Source organism: Balaenoptera borealis (assembly GCF_965194805.1).
Source record: "Balaenoptera borealis genome assembly, chromosome: 3".
NCBI lineage: Eukaryota > Metazoa > Chordata > Mammalia > Artiodactyla > Balaenopteridae > Balaenoptera > Balaenoptera borealis.
In genome coordinates, this window is record NC_138866.1 from 113,913,792 (window position 1) to 113,933,355 (window position 19,564).

General features: G+C 51.0%; 1 protein-coding gene across 30 annotated transcripts in view; it reads right to left on the bottom strand.

Annotated features, from left to right (window-relative positions):
* The window catches only part of MEGF11 (multiple EGF like domains 11), a 368,856-nt gene that overhangs the window by 18,855 nt on the left and 330,437 nt on the right, over positions 1–19,564 (bottom strand). For all 30 annotated transcript variants that reach the window (XR_014242115.1, XR_014242116.1, XR_014242117.1 and 27 more), the window contains 6 exons: positions 13,706–13,826; positions 12,582–12,745; positions 11,385–11,487; positions 6,122–6,268; positions 5,611–5,745; positions 598–726 (listed from right to left, as the gene is read on the bottom strand). Coding sequence is in view for 25 of the 30 variants with exons in the window: in XM_082383269.1 (XP_082239395.1) it covers positions 598–726; positions 5,611–5,745; positions 6,122–6,268; positions 11,385–11,487; positions 12,582–12,745; positions 13,706–13,826 (799 nt within the window). In the remaining 5 variants the exon portion in view is untranslated. The remainder of the gene's footprint in view (positions 1–597; positions 727–5,610; positions 5,746–6,121; positions 6,269–11,384; positions 11,488–12,581; positions 12,746–13,705; positions 13,827–19,564) is intronic.

A 19,564-nucleotide genomic window follows, 5' to 3' on the forward strand; every position in this document is an offset into this window, starting at 1 on the left:
GCCAGGGAAGTCCTGGGCCAGGGCATCTTAACTGGGACCGTCCTAGGGGTACTGGCTGGGTCTCACCCATCAGCCAAGGACTCCACAGGGCAGAGGCTGAGTCTCTGCCTTTAGATTGGGGGGTCCCTGTTACCTCTGTATCAGATTGGGTTCACCTTATATGAACAGCCCCTACAATGCTCTGCCCAGGCCTATGATGCCCAGGACATCAGTCACATGAGCCACCCAGAGGACACCCTTGCTAGGCAACTGCCCAGGCCTCCCCTCACTTCCCTACTCCCTCTTCCCCCGCATCCAAACTTAGGGGCTACTCCTTGCTCAGGTGCTAGGAGTATTAATACTCAGCGTCCATAGTATTAATGATACTACCAATAATGCCCATATCTTTAATACTAGCAGTTAATAATGCCAGTGATCAATCCTAGTAATTCATCACGTTAGCTATAGAGACTATATGGGACTCAGGTGGATATTCCTATCTGCAGGAGATTTCAGCCCTGAGAGGTAGAAGCACCAGGGGCAGAGAGGTTCTGGGCAGGGAGTGGGTGTTGCTGGGCCTGACCGCGGTCGGGGGCATTCCCGGGGGCAGCAGCTTACCCTGTGAGCAGTCCTTGCCAATCCACCCAGGGAAGCATTGGCAGGAGCCATCGATGGGGCTGCAGGTCCCGTTGTTGGCACAGGAGCAGAGCTGGGCACAGTCCTGCCCAAAGTGCCCTCCAGCACACACTGTGGGCACAGGACAGCCTGGCACCCGCCCTCCCACTTGTACTCCTCAGACCACCACCTACAGCTGCACCCCCAGAAGTTCCCAGGCCACAGCCATGGCCACCCTGGGGTCACGGATCTGGGTGGGAACTGCCCACCTCAGCACCCCCATCACCCTTCTCCATTCCCACATCAACGAGTTCCCCCTCTTGTGTCTGCAGCTGCCTTCTTCGGGAGCCTCTATTAATGATTCCCTCTGACGGGAACGAACTGAGGCCCATAGGGGTAGAATCACTTGACTGAGGTCTCACAGACAGAAGTGGTGAGGCTGGGAATCCCAGCTCCGCACTCAGTCCAGTGGTCCCTGCACTGCCCCACAGCCTCTTCTGCTTTCCATTACCACACTTGTGTCAGCATCACTGATCTCACAACTGCGAGGGCAGGGAATGTTTATAGCTGGAAGGAGAGGGACATGCAGGGTGGCAGGTCTGTCTGCAGTTAGACGGCTGGAGGACCGGCCCCGAACGTCTATCCCTGTCCCCCTGTTTCCTCTGTCTCTCCAAATCCAACCTGTTCCTTGAGCCTCAGTTTAGCCTCCTCCCCAGGAGAGCCCTCCTGGGTCCACAAGGTGCTCTCTTCCACTGAGCTCCCATGGTATTTCCACCTTGAGTCCTTTGTAGGATTTTGATCCCAGCCCCTCCTGGAGGAGTCATTCCTTGGCTCCTGAAGGAAGGGCTGGTTTCCTCAACAAAGCTGCAAGCTCCTTGAGGACTAGATATGAGTGTTCACCGAGCACCTCCCTCTCAATTCCCTCTCAATTCATCCTCCACCTGCTTGCTACAGCCTGAGCTCTCTAAAGCACAGCTCTCTTCAAGGCACTCCTGGGCCCTGCTCAAACATCCTCAGTGGCACCCTAGTGCCCCAGAGTAAAACCTAGATCCTAGAGATCAGCACTTAAACATACCTCATCACCCAGACATTGGACCACACGCCACTTTCCAAATAACACCCCATGCATTTCCTCCTCTGTGCTTTCACTCCAGCTGTTCCCTCCCAGAATTTCCCTGACCCTCATGCCCAGCTGTGGAAATCCTACCCTGCCTACAAGACACATCTTAAGTGCCGCCTCCCCGATGATCCCTCTGTAGTAGACAGCTAGTCCTTCAATATCAATTCTCTTCTTCCTTAAGTAGAGTTTTAACTGGGCTTATGGCCACCTGCACAGCGGGGTATGGCCACGTGACTACATTCTGACCAATGGTAAGTGGAAATGCGTGTCTTTATTTGCCCATTCATCCTTCCTGTTGAAGAATAATGTGGATTATGGATGAGAATTGTGGGTAAGATAGCTGGAGCTCAAGCAGCTACCCTTCCTCAGAGGTGGAAGCCATGTGCTGAGGATGGCAGAACAACAAGATAGAAGGAGCCTGGGTCCCTGACATCTATGTAAGCTACCCTACCACTCCCTAGTGGCCTACTTCTGGGTCTTTGCTTTTCTTTCTTTTTATCTTTTTTGGTTTTTTTGTAAATGTGTGAGGGAAACAAAGCTTGTCATATTCAAGTCAGTTATTTTGGGTTTTTATGTTACTTATAGCTGAACTTAATCCTAACAGATTCACCCCTCTTCTCTGTTCTGGGAGGCTGTGTCCCTGTTTGAGCTTCTAGGACCCTCTATTAGTTTCTTCCCTGGTCTTCTGTTACTGTGGCTTGTGAGCCGTTTCAGGCCAGGCCTGGGTTCCACCCGTGTCTGTACACCCACAATGCCTGGAAAAATAACAGGTGCTCAAGGCACGATGGCTGAATATGCGGAAATAAACTGCTGCCCCCTCTCCCCCCACCCCCGCCCCCAAGTTCTGCTGGGAAAGGCTGAGCTCAGAATTTTCCCCTCTGGACTGCAGGCTTTGTGAGGGCAGGGAACTGGGCTCTCTTGTTCTTTGTTGTGTCCGAGGGCCCAGCACAGTACATGACATACAGCAAACACTCAGGAACTCTTCCCCAAATGGCCAAAACCGGCCCCAGGAGCAGTGACATTCCAGTGGGTTCTGCTGGAATCAGTGACCCCTGCCCCTTCGAGCTCCTCTCAGTTTGACATGCTCCCCTCAAAGCCCGGTTCCAGCTGGCCCTACACCCTCCAAGATGGCCTCCTTGCATCCCTGTTATGGGAGAGGAAGTCCTTGAATCCCTGAGGCCCTCATTTGGCTGAGCCACACAGAGCATCAGGGGAAGGTGTTGATTCTTGAAGAAAAGCAACTTCCCCAGGCCCACATCTCTCGAACTTTGGGCTGGTACCCCTCCCTTAGGCCACACTGCCTCATAGTGCCAGCCCTTCCCCGACTGGATGGTGGGCACCTGGATCTGTGGCCACCCTGTGCCTCTCCTGGACATGATTAGCAGTTGGGACAAACAATACCAGGCTCTCCAGCCCAAAGCCTTGGGTTTGGGTGCTAGTTTTATTTATGTATTCAACAAACATTTCTATGGCACTTTTATGTACCACTGTTCAGAATGCTTCACAAATATTAGTTCAATTAACCTTGTAATACTCTCATTATTGCATATTTTCATTATTACTAACTCTACAGATGAGGAAACTGAGGGACTGAGGGGTTAAGTAACTTGCCCAAGGTCACACAGCCAGGAAGCTCTGCCACTCACTGGCTAAGTACCTCTGAGAAAACCACATCACCCCTCTCAGTCTCCGTTTCCTCATCTTTGAAATGGGACTGATAACCCTCACCCACTGGCCTTGGGCTATAGTTAATGGTTATGGGCACGCTGGCTGATTTGGGCCCTGTGCTCTTCCCTAGCAAAAACCTTAGCTCCTTCCAGGGCAGGTCCACTGCCAGGAGGACGACATACATCTCACCTGTTTGCAGCTCAGCCTCCAGCTTTGGCTTCCTGAAAAGCAGGTCACCCAGCATGCTCTTCCCTGCCTCTGGGAGGTACATGATGTGGGGAACCCATCCCCTAGTCCTGGCCCTCTGTGGGGAGCTGGGTGCCAGAGATGCTCCACTGACACCCACCCTAAAACCAACCCTGAGCTTCTCTAACAAGACAGTCTTATATTTGAAGTCTTTCTCACATACGCAAGGCTGACAAATTCACCCACAGAGCTGCTAATGTGATCAGTCTAGTACATTAATTGGTTGACTTCTTAGCTGAATCAAGAGTGAGGCAAAGAGAGGGGTGGTGGAGAGAAGGGGGGCGCTGGTGAAAAGAAAACATCTGGTTGTATTTAATCTATGTTTAATGATTCTGCATAAGCAGTGTCTGTAATTTGTAACTCGCTGGAAAGCCAGTCATTAGAAAGCGTCAGTTCAATTTTTTACAAGGTTTGAGACTTAACCAGGGCAGTTGCCATTAATAGCAAACTCTATTAGATCTATGTGTGGAAAATACTCATTAGGCCAGCGGGCGATAAATCAGACATTGCAGGATGTGAGAGTTACTCCTCGGGCTGCTTAGGTCCTAATTTAGACCCGGCCTATCTGTATTGACGGCTGGGTCTCCGATGTTTAATAAGTAAACCTCGACATGTCAGGTTATGATTAAACTGTCCTAGGAGGACTGCAAGCAAATGAAAATGTCACGTATGTTTCCCTGGGGTCCAAACTTCTCATGACCTCAAAGCATCCCGGAGTTAACTTTCCACTCATACATATTAATGGCCCACACGCTTAGAAAAATTGCCGAGCTCAGTGGTCATTATTCATCAAAAGAATCCAGTCTCCTGGGAGGCAGTGAGCTCTCAAAGGAAGTATTTAAGCAGAGGCCAGATGAGACTCTCACAGATGACCTTGAAGTTGCTTTTAGCTCTAAGTTTACCTTAGATGAAGATCCTTTCACTCCTTACAGGTTAAAGTACAAATTCTGCAACCTTGTCTTCAAAACTTCCCAGGAGTCCCCAGACTACCTTCTCAGTCTCCTTTGCCATCCACAGCGCCTGCATCCTCCTGCCATTCCCTATGGCTGGATAGTCGCATATGCACGCCTCTGTGCTTTGCCCAGGTTGGTTCCTCTACCCACAATGCCTTTCTTCCATCTCTGCCTTTTAGGCTAAGGCCCAGCTGAAGTCCTACACGGCATGGAGCCGTCCCCCAAATCCACCCTGCCTTGGCCTAACTAAGCCAGGGACGGCAATCAGCAACGGTGTGCAACGGAACCAGCTTCTACCTTCACACTGGCTATTAAATATTCGGGAATTTCACGACTGGTGTTAAACCATTGGTACCTTAGAATCAGCCATGGTGGGAATATCTACAACATGGAAATTTGCAAATGATACAGATTAGGGCTTTTCCCCCACAGAGAGCCAGTTTAGCAGCATATCAATTCGATAAGCTTTATCTCCCTTTTCAACTCCTGTTGAGTGGCAGAGTTGGCTGGAGTTGGTGCTGTGGATTCTGCAGCTGAGACAGGAAAGCGTGTGGTGAGGGATTAGTGTTGGCCTGAGTGTGAGGGGAGAAGGGCTGGGAAGTTGCCATCTCCAGCGAGGCCAGAACTGTCTCCTCTGAGCGCCCACAGTGTTCTCTGCCTTTCCCACTTGGCACTCAGCACAAGCCATTTGGGGCCACTTCATATGTGGACCTCATCTACGCTTGTTTCATTTTTTATCCGTTTAGACTGGGCTTTGGAGTCAGAATTTGTTTCTCAGCTCTGCCGCTTCTAGCTGTGAGACCATGGAGAAGTCATTTAACCTCTCTGAGCCTGTTCCTTCAACTGCATAATGGCTTTGTCTCACGCCCCGTGGTGTGTCCAATTCTTATCAAGGTAGCCCAAGCCCTGAAGAGCCAAGGCGCTGCCCCCACAGAGTGTGATGAGAATCCTGAACCTTCCTTCCCTGCTGCTTCCCTCCTGGGACTCCTCGTCTCGCTGGCCCACACACCTTCCCCCTGGAAACAGTACCTTGGTTGCAGAGGGTTCCGGAGAATCCGGGGAGGCACTCACAGATGCCGCTGGCGTGATGGCAGGGCCCGCTGCTGTGCACACAGAGGGGGCACGGCTGGGCGCAGCTGTGGCCATAGAACCCAGGGGCGCAGACTGGGGGTGAAGGGGAGACGGTGGTCAGCAGCCCAAGGGGCCCCAGCCAGCCTGGCCACTTGTCCAGTCCCACACAGTGATGAAGAGAGGCTTCTCAGAAGCATGGGGAGAGAGTCGTGTCTGCCCCACACCTGGGAGGGCCCGTCCCTTTCTACAGAGAGGAGTTGTGGTCTGGTCCTGTTTCTACTGGCGAGCCAGGCTAGGCCCTGAACTTGGGGACAGAAAAGTCAGGGCCAGGAGAAAGGGGATTAGAGGGAGGGACTTGATGGGGACTGACTGTGTAAGCCCAGCCTCTCTCAGGCCAGTCCTAGTTCCAGCTGGGAAGGCTGGGGAGCATGAGCTGTCTGAGGTCTGCGGGGTAGGGTCTCAGCCTTACTTCTCTGGCATAAGGGTCCTCGGAAGCCCGGGGCACACTCGCAGCTCCCATCCTCTGGGGAGCAGGAGCCGCCGTTCTCGCAGCTGCAGGACACGGAGCAGTTGGGACCCCAGCGACCGGGCGGACACGTGCTGTCACAGTGGATGCCTGTGGGCCAGAGGCAGACTTGGGTCAGTGGTAAGGGGCGAGGGTGAAAGGAAGAATGGGGGGGGGGTACTATGCAGTAAGAAGAGGTGGAGGCAAACACAGTACATCTGGGAATATGGAGGAAAAATCCAGAGACGCTTGGCTGGTCAGGGAGGGCTTCCAGGAAGAGGCGATGCCTGAACTGAGTCCTAAAGACCAAGGAGGAATTGACCAGATAAAGGAAACCCTATGTGCAAAGAGCAGGAGGCAGGAGAGAGAATCACGCCTTGAAAGAAAACAGCATAGTGTGGTTGAACCATAAAGTACAAGATTGGATACGGCAAGAGATGAGATTGTGGGAATCAGAAGGGATCAGATCATGAAGGGCTTCCCTTGTCTTTGATATCTTAGCTGGAATCCAAGGTTAGTGCAGCAAGTGAGTGCCATTATGGGGGCTACATGAGCTGGGAGTGAGTTACATGCCCACCCACGTTAGCCCAGGAGCCACCGATCCTTGCTGGGCCCTAGCCAACCAGCCTCTGAGCAGTGGCTTAGAGAGTGGGTGGGGCCTTTTCAGATTCTTTTGACCACAGTCCTCAGTGCAATATGTATTTTATGTCAAATGTGCACACACATGTATAATAGAAACCAACATTTTGCAAATGACATTTACTGTCACTGTGATGCAATCTAGTGTTTTTTCTGCACTATGATGTATTCTATGTCCTTAAGAAAAAAAAAGCTAGTTGTGACCCAAAAAATTGATTTAATGACCTTCAGTTTGACATACAGTGGCCTATGCGGGAAGGGATGGAATCTGTCAAAAAGAAAGAGAAGCAAGGCCTACATGGTCTTTTTGAGCTGAGAGAAAGGAAATATGTGTTGGGGTGATTACAGCCTGAAGGCTGAGAAGAATTTTAAAAGGCCTGAGGCTGGACACCCAGCTCTGGCGTGGGGTTTCCTCCCAGGCAGAAAGGCTTCTATTCCGCCACGTGTAAGGTGAATGGGCCGTGGGGACCCAGGAGACCAATTTGGCTTTGGAAGGTGAATATCAGAGGCTCAGAGAGGAGCAGAATTAGTTTAAAAAGCACGTCTGCCTTGTTATAAGGACAGGGAGCGTGAGAAAGAAAAAGAAAGAGGGGGGAAGACATTCAGGCTCAGTGAACAGAGCCGGCCCTAGCAGCAGCAGGAGAGTGGTGGGACCAGTTTAGAGGCAGGCTGGAATTGTACAAGCTTACCTGGGCAGGTGGGGAAAGGGGAGGGGGCAGAACAGAGGGAGAGGGTGGAGAGGGAGGGGATGCAACAGGTTTTACTCTCCTCTAGCACCTCAGTTTAGCCCATGCTCCCTCCCTGGGCCTCCCTCCCTGTGACAGCTCAATTCTGCAGCAGGGTGGAGGCTTCAGATGCCACTCTGCAGGAAATAGGCCTCTGAATGGAGGGAACGGGGTGCGGGGAGCTTCTTCCTGGGAATACAGTCTTTCCCCAGTGAGAATCTGGTGGTCACATTTCCTCCTCAATGGAGGTCTCTCCCAGTGGAGTTTCGGGTGCACAAGAGGTGAAGCCCGGACAAGCAACACGGATGGACCGAAGGGGAGCCTGGGGCGGGGGAAACCACAAAGCTGTTTAAAACCAAAAGCCATGATCTGCCCCAAGGAATTCTTTGGCCTGTGGTTGTTGAAAACAACCTGTTCAGACTGCAGGCCGAGGGACCCTGCTGCTCTTGGGAGGCGCCCTGGACTACGGAGGAGCTCCACTGTCTGACGGGGGCCTCCAATTCCTCCTGTGCAGCAAGCACCCTTGGTTAGGCTGCCCAAGGCTCTTTCCCATAGTTGTAGGCTTTTCCCTAAAACTGTATGCAGATATTACTGTGATTAATAAAACACAATGCATGCAAAAGCACCCCTGAATTCATGGCAGCTTGGTGCTATCATGTTTTCCCCCAAATCAGTGGATGTTAAAAGTACAGCTCCTCTCATGTGTGGGATCCTCCAAATGTTTTCATGTCAAAAAGGTGTCCTCTTTTTTGGAGATTAAGAACCACAGGTGTAAGGTGATTATGCTCAGATTGCAGATGGCTGCAAGGGTCCACTGGGTTCTAGGATCTGCCAATTATTCTAGTCGAGGCCTGGTTCTGTGGGTGTGGGGCTCCTGTTTTAGGTTCTTGTATGTCCTAAGGGCCCCCCGGAACTTAAGACATTGGCATCTAAGTGGAGAGAAGGGTCCAGGGTTTCCCCTTGCGTGCAAAGTCCAGTTGCACCGGTGCGGTCAAAGGGCTTGACCTTGGCCTAAAGGGAGGCTCTCCAACTACAGCTTCTGAAGAGGAGTGGCATCATCAGTTAGTTGCCTTCTCTAGGCCCTGTTTTCCCTATTGTTGAATGGGGATAATAATCCCCCGTAGGGGTCCCTCCCCCTCTTACCCTTAGGGAATCTCCCTGCTTTATCTTTCAGGGCCCCCTACACATCTACATTGGTGGGTAAAGCTAGGCTAAGAATCTATATATTGTGACCTCTAGTTCATGTCACAAGGCTAGCAGCAATTCAGCAGCCCACATCCTTCAGAGACTGTTTTGGGTTTTTGGGTCTTCCTTCTCCAGGAAGTCTTCCTGAATGTCTGCCTAGGGATTCAAGCATCTATTTGATAGTGGCATACAACTTTGTCCCTACCTATCATTTGAATATTTCATATGTATGTGTCCTGTAAAGACAGGGACTATGGCTTCTTGACACTTCTGACTCTCTTTATCCAGGTGCTCGTAATGGGCAGGGAAATGATCTTGGTCATTTTTGCATCTCTAGTACCCAGGACCGTGTCTGGCACACAGTAGGTGCCCAGGGGCTATTGCTGTTGAATTTTGCCATTTACTGCTGGGCCTAGCACAGTGCCGGGCACATGGTAGCTGCCAAATAAAGACTTGGTGATGGCTCGAGTCAATAAATGCTAGTTGAATGAATAAATGGTTCCCCTTTACAGTGCAATACAGTGTCTCCCATCCTGTTGGCACTAATGTCCTGAGCCCTTGGGCAGCTCCCTTTCCTCATCTGTAGCATAGGAGGTTGGAGCAGAACATCGTCAAGGTCTCCTTCGCTTCAAGGGGAAAGGCCATATATGGTTATAGGCCAGCTTCTTTCAATTTATTTCAATAAACACTGAATAAGCACCTACTATGTGCAGGGCAAGGTGAATTAGATATCATGCCAGTCAAGAAGTGTGTGGCTAAGGGGGGCGAGGGGAGAAGACATGTACATGCTTAAAGCAAAGAAAAACAAGTGTTGAGCCTAGGCACAAGCAACATGCCAGGGGCTCGGTAGTCAGCAGTGGGTGGGGAGGGCTTGCCGAGCAGGAGGCTGGGGCCTTTACCCTGCGCCCTCACTGTCTTTCCTCGGTTTCCTTCTGCTTGACATACCTCAGGACATCAATTGCTCCTTTGAAGTGACTTCAGGACCACATTTGGGGAAATTAGTTTTAGAACAGCAGAGACCTTGCTGAAAGGTTGTCCATCAAAGACAGAATTTTTAAGCACCAGATGTCATTGAAATCTTATCGGTTCACTGGAAATTAAGGCAATGAAAAATTAAAGTGGATTTCCATTTGGCTCCAGCTAAGAGTCTAGGGTGCCAGTAACCAGGGTGGAGCCTAGCTCTGTACTAAGCGGCAGGGCAAGGGAGTCAGGTCGGAGATGCTACAGAGCAAGCAATGTCCCCGGCCCTCAGCTGCTCAGAAACTTTCTGGTTGCAGAGAACAGAGGTTGCTCAGCAGCCTGGTGTGAATATTTATCTGAGGACCTACGCTGCCAGCAATGCCTGTATTTCTTTCTCCTTGCTGTCCACAAGTTTGGGAATGGCCAGTGGGTTCATTCACGTAACATTAACACTGTATTTGTGGCTTACACTTACTGAGCACCTATTATGTGCCAGGCACTGTTAGCGCTTACAGGTATTAACTCATTTAAACTTCAAAATGATCTTGTAGTTATAAGGATTATAATTATCTGCATTTTACGGATGGAGGATTCAGGCCCTGAGAGGTTAAAGGACTTGCCCAAGGAGGTCTGGTGCCAGCTCTGTGTTCTTAACCATTTCTCAGTGTGTGGCAGGCAGTGGATACAGTGGTGAACAAGGCAGATGTGGTCCCTGCCTCCAGAGAACTGATGGTCAAGGTGGGAGGCAGATAATAAACAAATCGTTACTCAAATCAGAGTTCAGTGACAACTGAAGTAAGTACAGCAAAATGCTGTGAGAATTAATTAAAGGGGCTGTTTCATAGTCTTGGTCAGGTTGGGGAGGTGGTAATATCAGGGGGAGAGAGCCTTCCCAGAGGAAGTCATCTTTACGTTGAAATATGATGGATGAGAAGGTGTTATTAGGTGAAGAGAAGGGGAAAGAGTGATCTAGGCAGAGGGGATGCACATTTGAGGCCTGGAGTCAGGGAGGGTGGTTGGCCCAGGTGGTGGAGTGAAGTGAGTGATGGGAGGGTGCAAAAGAGAGGTGGAGGAGCTGGGCAGGGCCTTACAGGGCCATGTGGACCCCAGGTCACTGTAAAGATTTTGGATCAGTGTCATGGGAAGCCATGGAGGCATCCTGAGCAGGGACTGATGTGAACGGATCTGGCCACCGTGTGCAGAGTGGATGCAGCTGTGCAAGAGGGGAGGCCCACAGAAAAACGGGAGGCCGAGGCAGTGCCTGCTGAGAGATAGTGCTCAGTGGACGAGGGTGGTGGCAGTGGCTGGTGAGGAATGGATGGGTTTGCCATCTATTTAGGAGGTGAGCTGCCAGGACACATGTAGGGGCCAGGAGTCTGAGCCTGGGCTAAGGAGAAAGTTCCCTGTCCCCCTCTCCACCATATCCTCTGCAAACACAGATTGAGCACCCACACCTTTGTCTGAATTTTTTTAAACTGGTCTGTCCCTAGCCCTTAGAACAGAGCCTGCACATACTAGGTGTTCAATTAATATCTGTTTACTCAAATGGAATGAAATGGAGAACTGAAGCCCAGAGGATATAAAGAAAAGGTGCATATGTAGGGAAAAAGAAGAAGAAAAAGTGAAGGAAAAAAAAGAAGGAACAGTCAAGAGAAGCAGGAGAATACCAAGAGCTCAGTTTCACAGGACCTGGATGGTGGCATGGCAGAGGGGTTTACCTGTCCATCCAGCCAGGCAGCAGCAGTGGCCTGTGACGGGATCGCAGCCATCAGCGTGGCTGCAGTCACAACGCTCACTGCAGTTCAGCCCAAATGTGCCATCCTGTGGAGAGAAGGGGGAGAGAGAAATGACGAGACCTAGACCCTCAGAGGTTCTCACACTTCTTTTGGATGTTGATGACAAAACTGAGCCACTGCCCAACAAGGATGAAGAGAAACTGGGGCTGGAGCACTGTGGAGGCACTTTTTATAACTGGGGATCCAGTGAAGCTACTCCAAATAATTCTTTGGCTGCATTACGAAGAGTATGCAGGTTAGAAGGAGGGAGGTGTTGGTCCTGCCCTACCTCTCAATGGTCAAGCTCAGAGAGCTGTAATGATCATTAATTAAAATTGTAAATGAAAATGCACCTTGCAAATTTTAAAACATTGATCACATGTGAGGAATGACTATGATTTTTTCTTTGTGGGTAAGAAGGTGGCGGTCAACATTTGTTGTGTGCTCATCAGGTATCAAGAGTCTCATATAATTCATTTCTCTTCATCTTCACAACAACTCTATGAAATGGTTCCATTATATTCAAAATTTAAAGATGAGATGAAGTAACATGCTCCAGGTAACACAGCTAGGATGAGGCAAAGGCAGGATTGGAACCCAGGACTGTAGGACTCATTCAACAACATCCTATCAGTTGGTTTAACTTAACTTGTATCTTAGACTAAGATCCAGGGATTAAGTCTAGGTGGGTTATTACTGGATAATGCTTGGTTTAGTCCTCCCAACCTTGATCATAAAATTATAGACTGTTGGAACCAGAAAGAAGCTTAGACATTATTATCAAGGAATGGCAACTCTGATGGATTAGTAAGAGCTGTCCTGTAGCACTGTGTCATGAAGGATTCTGAAGCTGCATCTGGGCTCAGGTAAATGTGCCAGAGTCAATAATGTTTCCCAAGAGCACCCAGGGGAAAGTGAGGCCACATCACCATATGTGCTAAGTATCTGTCATTTTATAGACGAGAGGGCTGAGGCCAGAAGTAGGACAGAGAGGTTAGAACTAGGGCTGAGACCTGAATCCAAGTGTCCCACCACCTGGTCCAGTGCTCTTCTCTGTGCACCTCTGTGGACAAAAAAACTACAAGGAAAGGGCATGGGGGGCTGATGGGCTCAACCCGTCCTTCCCCGCCCCACACTCACCGGGCAGGGCAGTTCACAGTTGTCCCCCAGCCAGCCAGGGGTGCAGAAGCAGGAACCATCGGTGGGGCTGCAGGCCGCCCCATTGGCACAGGTGCAGCTCTCGTTGCAGTTCAGGCCCCACGTCCCACTGGGACACGGCAGGGTGCAGTCGAGGCCCTGCCACCCTGAGGGGTGGGAACGAGGCTGTCACCTCTCCATCTGGGCCCAGCATGGCTTTCTGCCCACTCCCCCCAGCTCTGTACAAGGCATCACACCCAAACCACCCCTTCTCTGATTGCTAGGTTAGAACACACATTCCACATTCGGAGTCCACTCAGAAACACAGCAAAGCTGTTGAGACAGCGGGGGCTAGAACCTGGGTCTCCTGCCTCCCGGTTCTCACTCTTTTTGCCATAGGTGGATGATCCCACCTGGGACAGGGAACCAGTGTAGGTGGAGAGGGCTATCTGTGCCGAGGGTATACTCAGGAAACTTATCTCAGGGCCCTGTGTTTTGGTGATAGGCTGATTTCCCATTCTGAGGCTGGTTACTGGCTTGTCTGCCCTCAGATCCATTTCTCCCCTTCCCCTGCTCTGTTCTGTGTCCCAGGGGGCTGACCCCTGCAGCTGCTCCCAGATGGGCTTGCCAGTGGGAGACCTGGCCGGTGATGGGAGGGCGGGAGCAGGAGAGATGCCAGGTATCTCCTCTTCTTTCTCTGCTATGAGCAGGGCCGCTGGTGGTGGCTGTGTCTCAGTGCTCCAGCACCATCTTGCAGCCCCTCTGCCCACATCCCAGCTCCCACCAGATGGCCCTCACTCCCAGGCTCTGGGAACTCCACTTCCTCCCTTTGTCCCTTTCACCCTAGAAGTGGTAGCAACTGTGGGAGAAGCTACTACTTTCTGCGTTGCTCACGTTCCCTTGTAAGTCCTTTCAGCTCTTCTAACACTGTGGTAACAAATCCCCTTTATTACATTCCTGCTGTTGAAGTCCTTGGCATGGGTCTCCTTGGCTGGAACCTGACATATAGGCTCCCCGACCCTGCATGTGGGTGGGTGGGGCAGGAGCAGCCCAGACCCCTCAGCCGGCAGCCCACCTGGGCAGTGTGCACATCTGAGGGGATGGGATTGGGAAAGAAGGCACATTACCCTCCTTGCAGGTGCAGGAGCCATCTACTGGGGAGCAGGTGCCACCGCTGTTACAGCTACAGATGGATGAGCAGTTGGGGCCGTAGGTCCCTGCTGCACAGGGAACTGCACAGACCTCCCCCTAGAAAAGGAGGAGGGGAATTTTGGGTCAGAGGTTGCCCCGTGCTGGGTGGTTGTGGCAGGTAGAATAATGCCCACCCCTGCCTCCCCCCGACCATGTTCTAATCACTGGAACCTGTGAATATGTTACCTTACGTGGCAAAAGGGACTTTGCAGGCGTGACTAAGGACCTTAAGACAGAGGAAGTGTCTTGGATTAGCCAGGTGGACCCAAATCACATGTGTCCTTATGAATAGAAGATGACCAAAAAGGTAGCCTCGAAAAGTCCTCCATCTGCCTGCGCTGACTTTGAAGACGGAGGAAGGGGGCCACAAGCCAAATAATGCAGTGGCCTCTAGAAGCCAGAGGCCTCATTTTACAGCCAGCAAGAAAATGGGGACCTCAGTCCCACAACCCTAGGAACTGAATTCTGCCAACAATCCAAATGAGCAGAAAACAGATTCACCCCTAGAACCTCCAGAAAGGAACACAGCCTGCTGACACCTTGACTTTAGTCCTGTGAGACCCATACCAGACTTCTGACCCACAGAAATGTAAGATAGTACATTTGTTTTGTTTGAAGCCACTAATGTGCTAATTTGTTACAGCAGTGATAGGAAAGCAATACAGTGATCCTCACCATTTGGGGGAGGGGTCAGACCTCCAGCTCTAGGATGGGCAAAGCCCTCAGGGAACTTGACCCCTGAATCTGTATTAGGTCACAGCAGCATGGAATTTAACCCTCTGCCTCTCAATCAATCTTATTTGATTCTCACCAGCAACCCCTTGATGCAGATAATAATATCCTACCCCTGTTTACCCGAACCTCAGAGAAGTTAAATGTAAATTATAATAGCTAATGCACATTAAGTCCTTTCTCAGTATCCGGTACCATGCATACATCATCTCATTTAATCCTCATAAACCCTCAGCAGATAGGAACTAATGCCTCAGCATTATTCCCACTTAATAGATAGAACAATTGTCAGAGAAGTTATGTAATTCAGCCCAGGTCATGGAGCTAAACATGGTTGATCTCTATTTGAACCAAGACTGTCTGCTTAACCCTTCTGTTACCAGGTGTCATAAACCAGCTTTCCTGGAAAGCATTCTCTGAGATGGAAACTAGTGAGCTTTTGAGAATAACCTCTACGAGGGGTAAGGGAAGCAGGACGGGCAGAGGGAGAAATTGAACTGAGGTGCAGTTGCAACAACGTCCTCAGCTGATCTGCCAGGAAGCTCTGCAGTGGGTTGGTCCTTAGAATTGTCCTGCCAGAGGAAAGGGAGGGAGGGCCTCCATACCCCAGACCAATCCACTGCCCTGGGGAAGGGGGAATGACTTCAGGGGAATCCATGCTCTTTGACTGAAGGCAATTTCTGCAGAGGGACTCAGCTGGGAGCCACTAAGTTTCCTGCAGCTAGAAGGAAGGGGTGCCTCCATCCATCCTGAATCGTGAATCTGGGTGACACCCTACAGGATCCACTATACCAGGCCTCCTTAGGTGGGCTATTAGCTCCAGTAAGGAGTTCAGAGTGAGGACAAGTCACAGGGCCACCAGGAATGGGAACTTGAGAGGCCTTCAGGGGTGGGAACATTTAATCAGAGAAAGTGGGGTAAAGGCAATCCAGGTGGGAAGAGTGTGGACAAGAGTACAGAGGAATATGAGAGCTGGGAATGTTCTAGGGGTCGCAGGAGGGGGGGTTTGTGTAGGGAGGGGCGAAGGAGATATTTAAAAGAGGTGTTGGTAGCCTTGAATGCCAGGGAAGTAAGTTGGGGCTCTCTTCTCAGAGTACCCAGGACGTGCCTTCCCCACCCAGGAGCCCACGCTGGGGCTTTCTCCTCTGGAGCATATGGTCACTGGATGTTGAATTCCCACTGTCTCCCGCTAGGGACCATCTCCAGCCAGCTTCTCAGGTCTTGCGCTGAGGTTTACTACAGGAATGCTGACGCATGGGCCAGGATACCAGAGCTTGCCTGGGTCCCACTAGCTGTGTGACACTGGATAGATTACTGTCCCTCTCTGAGCCTCACTTCCAGCATCTTTGAAATGAAAGCCTTGACGTAGGGGAGCCCGGGCAACTGGCCTCACCTCCATTTAGGTCACAGAGAGACCTTATTATGGCCCCTGGTGAAGAGGCTCCTCTCTAGCCCTTGTCTCCTGTCCCACCTGCAGAGGCTGAGTCAGGGAGGAGGGTCTGGGAAGTGCAGAGTCCTGTACCAGAAGGTTCCATGGTTCCCACTCTTTCCCCTGCCAGTCCTTGGCAGACCCTGACCAGCTGGAATCTGTTAGCGCTCCCATTACTCTGAAAATTTTAACTTCTCCAGGACTATAAATAGACCAAAAGAATATGTTTAAGCTCTGAGGGCCTTGGCCGGGGTGCAAATTGCGTGCTCAGTTTATGATTTTGTCTGGGTGAGTTTACTTTAAGAGGAAGGGTTTTCTCTCCTGGCATCCCCATTAGTGTCTCCAACCCCGGTCCTCCTAGGAGGCCTCAAGGGGCCTGTGAGTCCAACTGCGGGTCTGCTGGTGGGGCTCAGAGAGGACTGACCACCCTGCCCTGCTCTAGTGGGCAAGATGCAGAGCACCCACCTCGAGATATCTGCTCTCCAGAAGGCCGCACCAGGGCCCATTTTCTCCCGTGTAGCCTGTGCATGGAGGTGGACAGTCAGCTTGGCCTTACAACAGCCCTGGGAAGCCCCCAGGTGACAGGACTTTAGCTTCCCCGAGAAAGAAGTAGAGACAGAGAGGGGCAGGGACTTATCCAGGGCCCCATGGTGTATCAGTGAGGGCGAAGGAGAAAGAACCAGATCTTTCCAGAAAGGTGGCAGAGCCCAGTGGTTAGAGAATGGAGTCTAGTGTCATCCTGCTTCCACTACTTATTCACCGTATGACCTTGCACAATTTACTAAACCCCTTGGGGACTCAGTTCCTCCATCTGTAATATGGGAATAATAATGCCCCTACTTCATAGGATTGTTAAGAGGATTAAATTAGTTATAGATGAAGCAGATAGAACAGTTCCTGGCAGGTAGAAAGCACTATAAGAGCTATTATTACTACAAAGAAATAGTATCTCTTACGAAAAGAATACACAAGACCCTCAAAGGTTTCAGCAGAAGGCAGCTCTGGAGGAGGGATCCATCTCTCACTTGATGAACAAAGGCCGGGCCCTGTGCGGGAGAGGAGGGCTGGCGTTCACATGGGGCACGTGACCTCACGTCCCCAGGTTCACCCTCCTGCCACCTCCTCCAGGCTGTCTCCCTGGTTCCCCTCGTCACAGCTGAACAGGCCAGAATTTTACCATGGTTTTGGGGGATGGAATGACCACTCACTGAGGGGCTACCATGTGCCAAGAGCTGTGTGTTCCAAACACTTTCCATTTGTTAGCTCCTGATGGCAAAAAATCCAGATGGGGAAGCAGGCAGCTTCTAAAGGATACAGTTCTGCCCTGAAGGCCTGGTACATCTCCCCCTCCTCCATCTCGCTGTCCTGACCCGACCAGGTTCAAACTCCTCAGTGAGCACAAGTACTAACAGTGAAACTTTTTGTCAAATTCCCTACCTTCTGGCCTCTGATCTGCGGGTCTGTGTGTGTCGCTGATTGGCTGTCTCTGGTGATGGACATGCACAGCAAGACAATAATCAGCCTAACTTCTCAGGTTTAGACTTACAGCTCCGCCCACCTCAAGGTGTCCCCTGGCCAAGGTCTGGCGATTCCCAGGGTGCCCATGTGCCAACGCCCCCATGTGGCCATTCTCTCACCCACACATCTCCCCAGTTTGGTGTACCACGAACGGGTCTTAATCACGATGGCCTGTGTGGCATCTGAGCCTACAGGGGTATTTATGTCTACACTTGCGTAGGCAGTCAGTGTACACACCTGTGAGTCTCTGTGTGTGTGTGTCTCTGGGGGCATCTGTTTATCCATCCATGTGGATTTGGGTATAAATTTGTGACTCCTTCCTCGTCCTCATCCTTCCCTCCTGCTGTTCCCTCCCCAGCCTACCTGTCCTCCCCTGGTGGGAACCGCGTGCACAAACGGCCACCACCATCCTAGCACAGAGGGGCTCCGGGTTAGCTCACATGCCTGCCTCCGCCCTGCGCTGTGAGCTGAGGGAGCCAGGGATCTGATTTTATTCATGTCTAGATTCTCAGGGCTTAGGACCCTGCTGGTGCATAAATGGGCCCTGGATAAATGTTGTTTAATTGAAATGAGATGTTTGTGTGTACATGCTGGCTTCTACCAAGGACAGGACCAGAAGGCCTGGGCACTTTCCGTATGCTTTCTCTCTCATGCCAGGCAATTCACCCAATGTTTGCTGAGTGGGGGCCAACTCTGAGCCAGCCCTGCGAGTGGGCTCCAGGGACACACAGGAGCCTGTGACCTGCTCTCTGCTCTTGGGCAGCTTCCAAGGCAGTGTCCACACAGGGACACTCATGCTTGCATCTAGATGTGTTTATTTGTCCACTTATTTACTGTCTGTCTCCCCCAGTTAGACTAGAAACTTCATGAGAACAGGGACCTTATCTGTCTTGGTTGCCCCAGTATCCCTAGCTCAGTACCTGACACAGAATAGAAGTATTCTATGAATATTCTTGGACAAATGAGTGAGGGGCCCTGGTGGCCCAGGGTTCTGTGGCTCCCATCACACACAGGAAGCAGAATACTGTCTGGTCTAAGGAAGAGTCCCATGCTACCACACCAACTCTGGGCCTCCCTGGGGGCTCTTGTGCAAAGGGAAAGCCAGGCCAGATCCTGGTCTATGGTTCCATGCCCCATCCTGCCACCCCCTGCCCAAACCCTGCCCGGCCAGGCTGAGGGTCAGAAGTACAGCCAGAAAATTACCCTGTTGGCCTCGAGTGCATCCACTCTGGAAGACAAGACCCTCCAAGCTGAATAGATCTTAGAGATGATCGAATTCATCACCTTCATGAGGAGGAGACTGAAAGTCAGAGTGAGCCCATGAGGCAGACCTGAGACTTATCCACCCTCTTCCCCCCAGCCCAGTGCCTGGCCCAGACCAGCCTTGAATCCACGTCTGCTGATCTTTTCAGAGTCTGGAAAAAAGGACAGGATGAGAACCCAGGGAAGTTGGGGAGTTTGCATTTGGCATCTCATGTGTTTCACATAGCCTAGCACCTCTGCTCACTCTCTCAATAAAGGCCCTTTATTGAAGCTGTTCCCCAAGATCTCCATCCAGAATTCCTACACACCTTGCTGCTGGAAAACAGCTTTCTCTTCTGATTGACTGACGTTCATACTAGGTAACATACAGGCCTTGGTTTCCTTATCAATTGTATGTGGCTGTTGAAATCAATCAGTCTCCCCAACTTTTCACCACCAAGAGCCCTTGTTAGTATCCTCCCTCTACAAAGCTCTCTCAGTTTGAGAGACACTGCTGTCACTGTGTGCTGGCGTCTAAACAGGTGCAATCTGGCCAGTGACCACATACCATGTGATGCAGGTGGCAGCATCCTATGCACCAACCATGACCTAGAAATTCCTATGATATCACCTATAATCAATCAGGGCTTCTGATTAGCTCACGCTAACCTGGGAGATCACATAGAGTTAATTTAATTCTAATTAACAGTAGAAGGAAAACCTTGGTGTTTTAGTGAGCTTTGTCACAGGTAATGGAAGACTGCCTGTAGGCTTTGTGAAATGTTCAGAACCGCTCCTGGCAACCTGCTGCAGCTTCTGCACGTGTCTAGCTGGGAACCACTGGCTGGATCATCTCTAAGGACCTTTTAGCTCT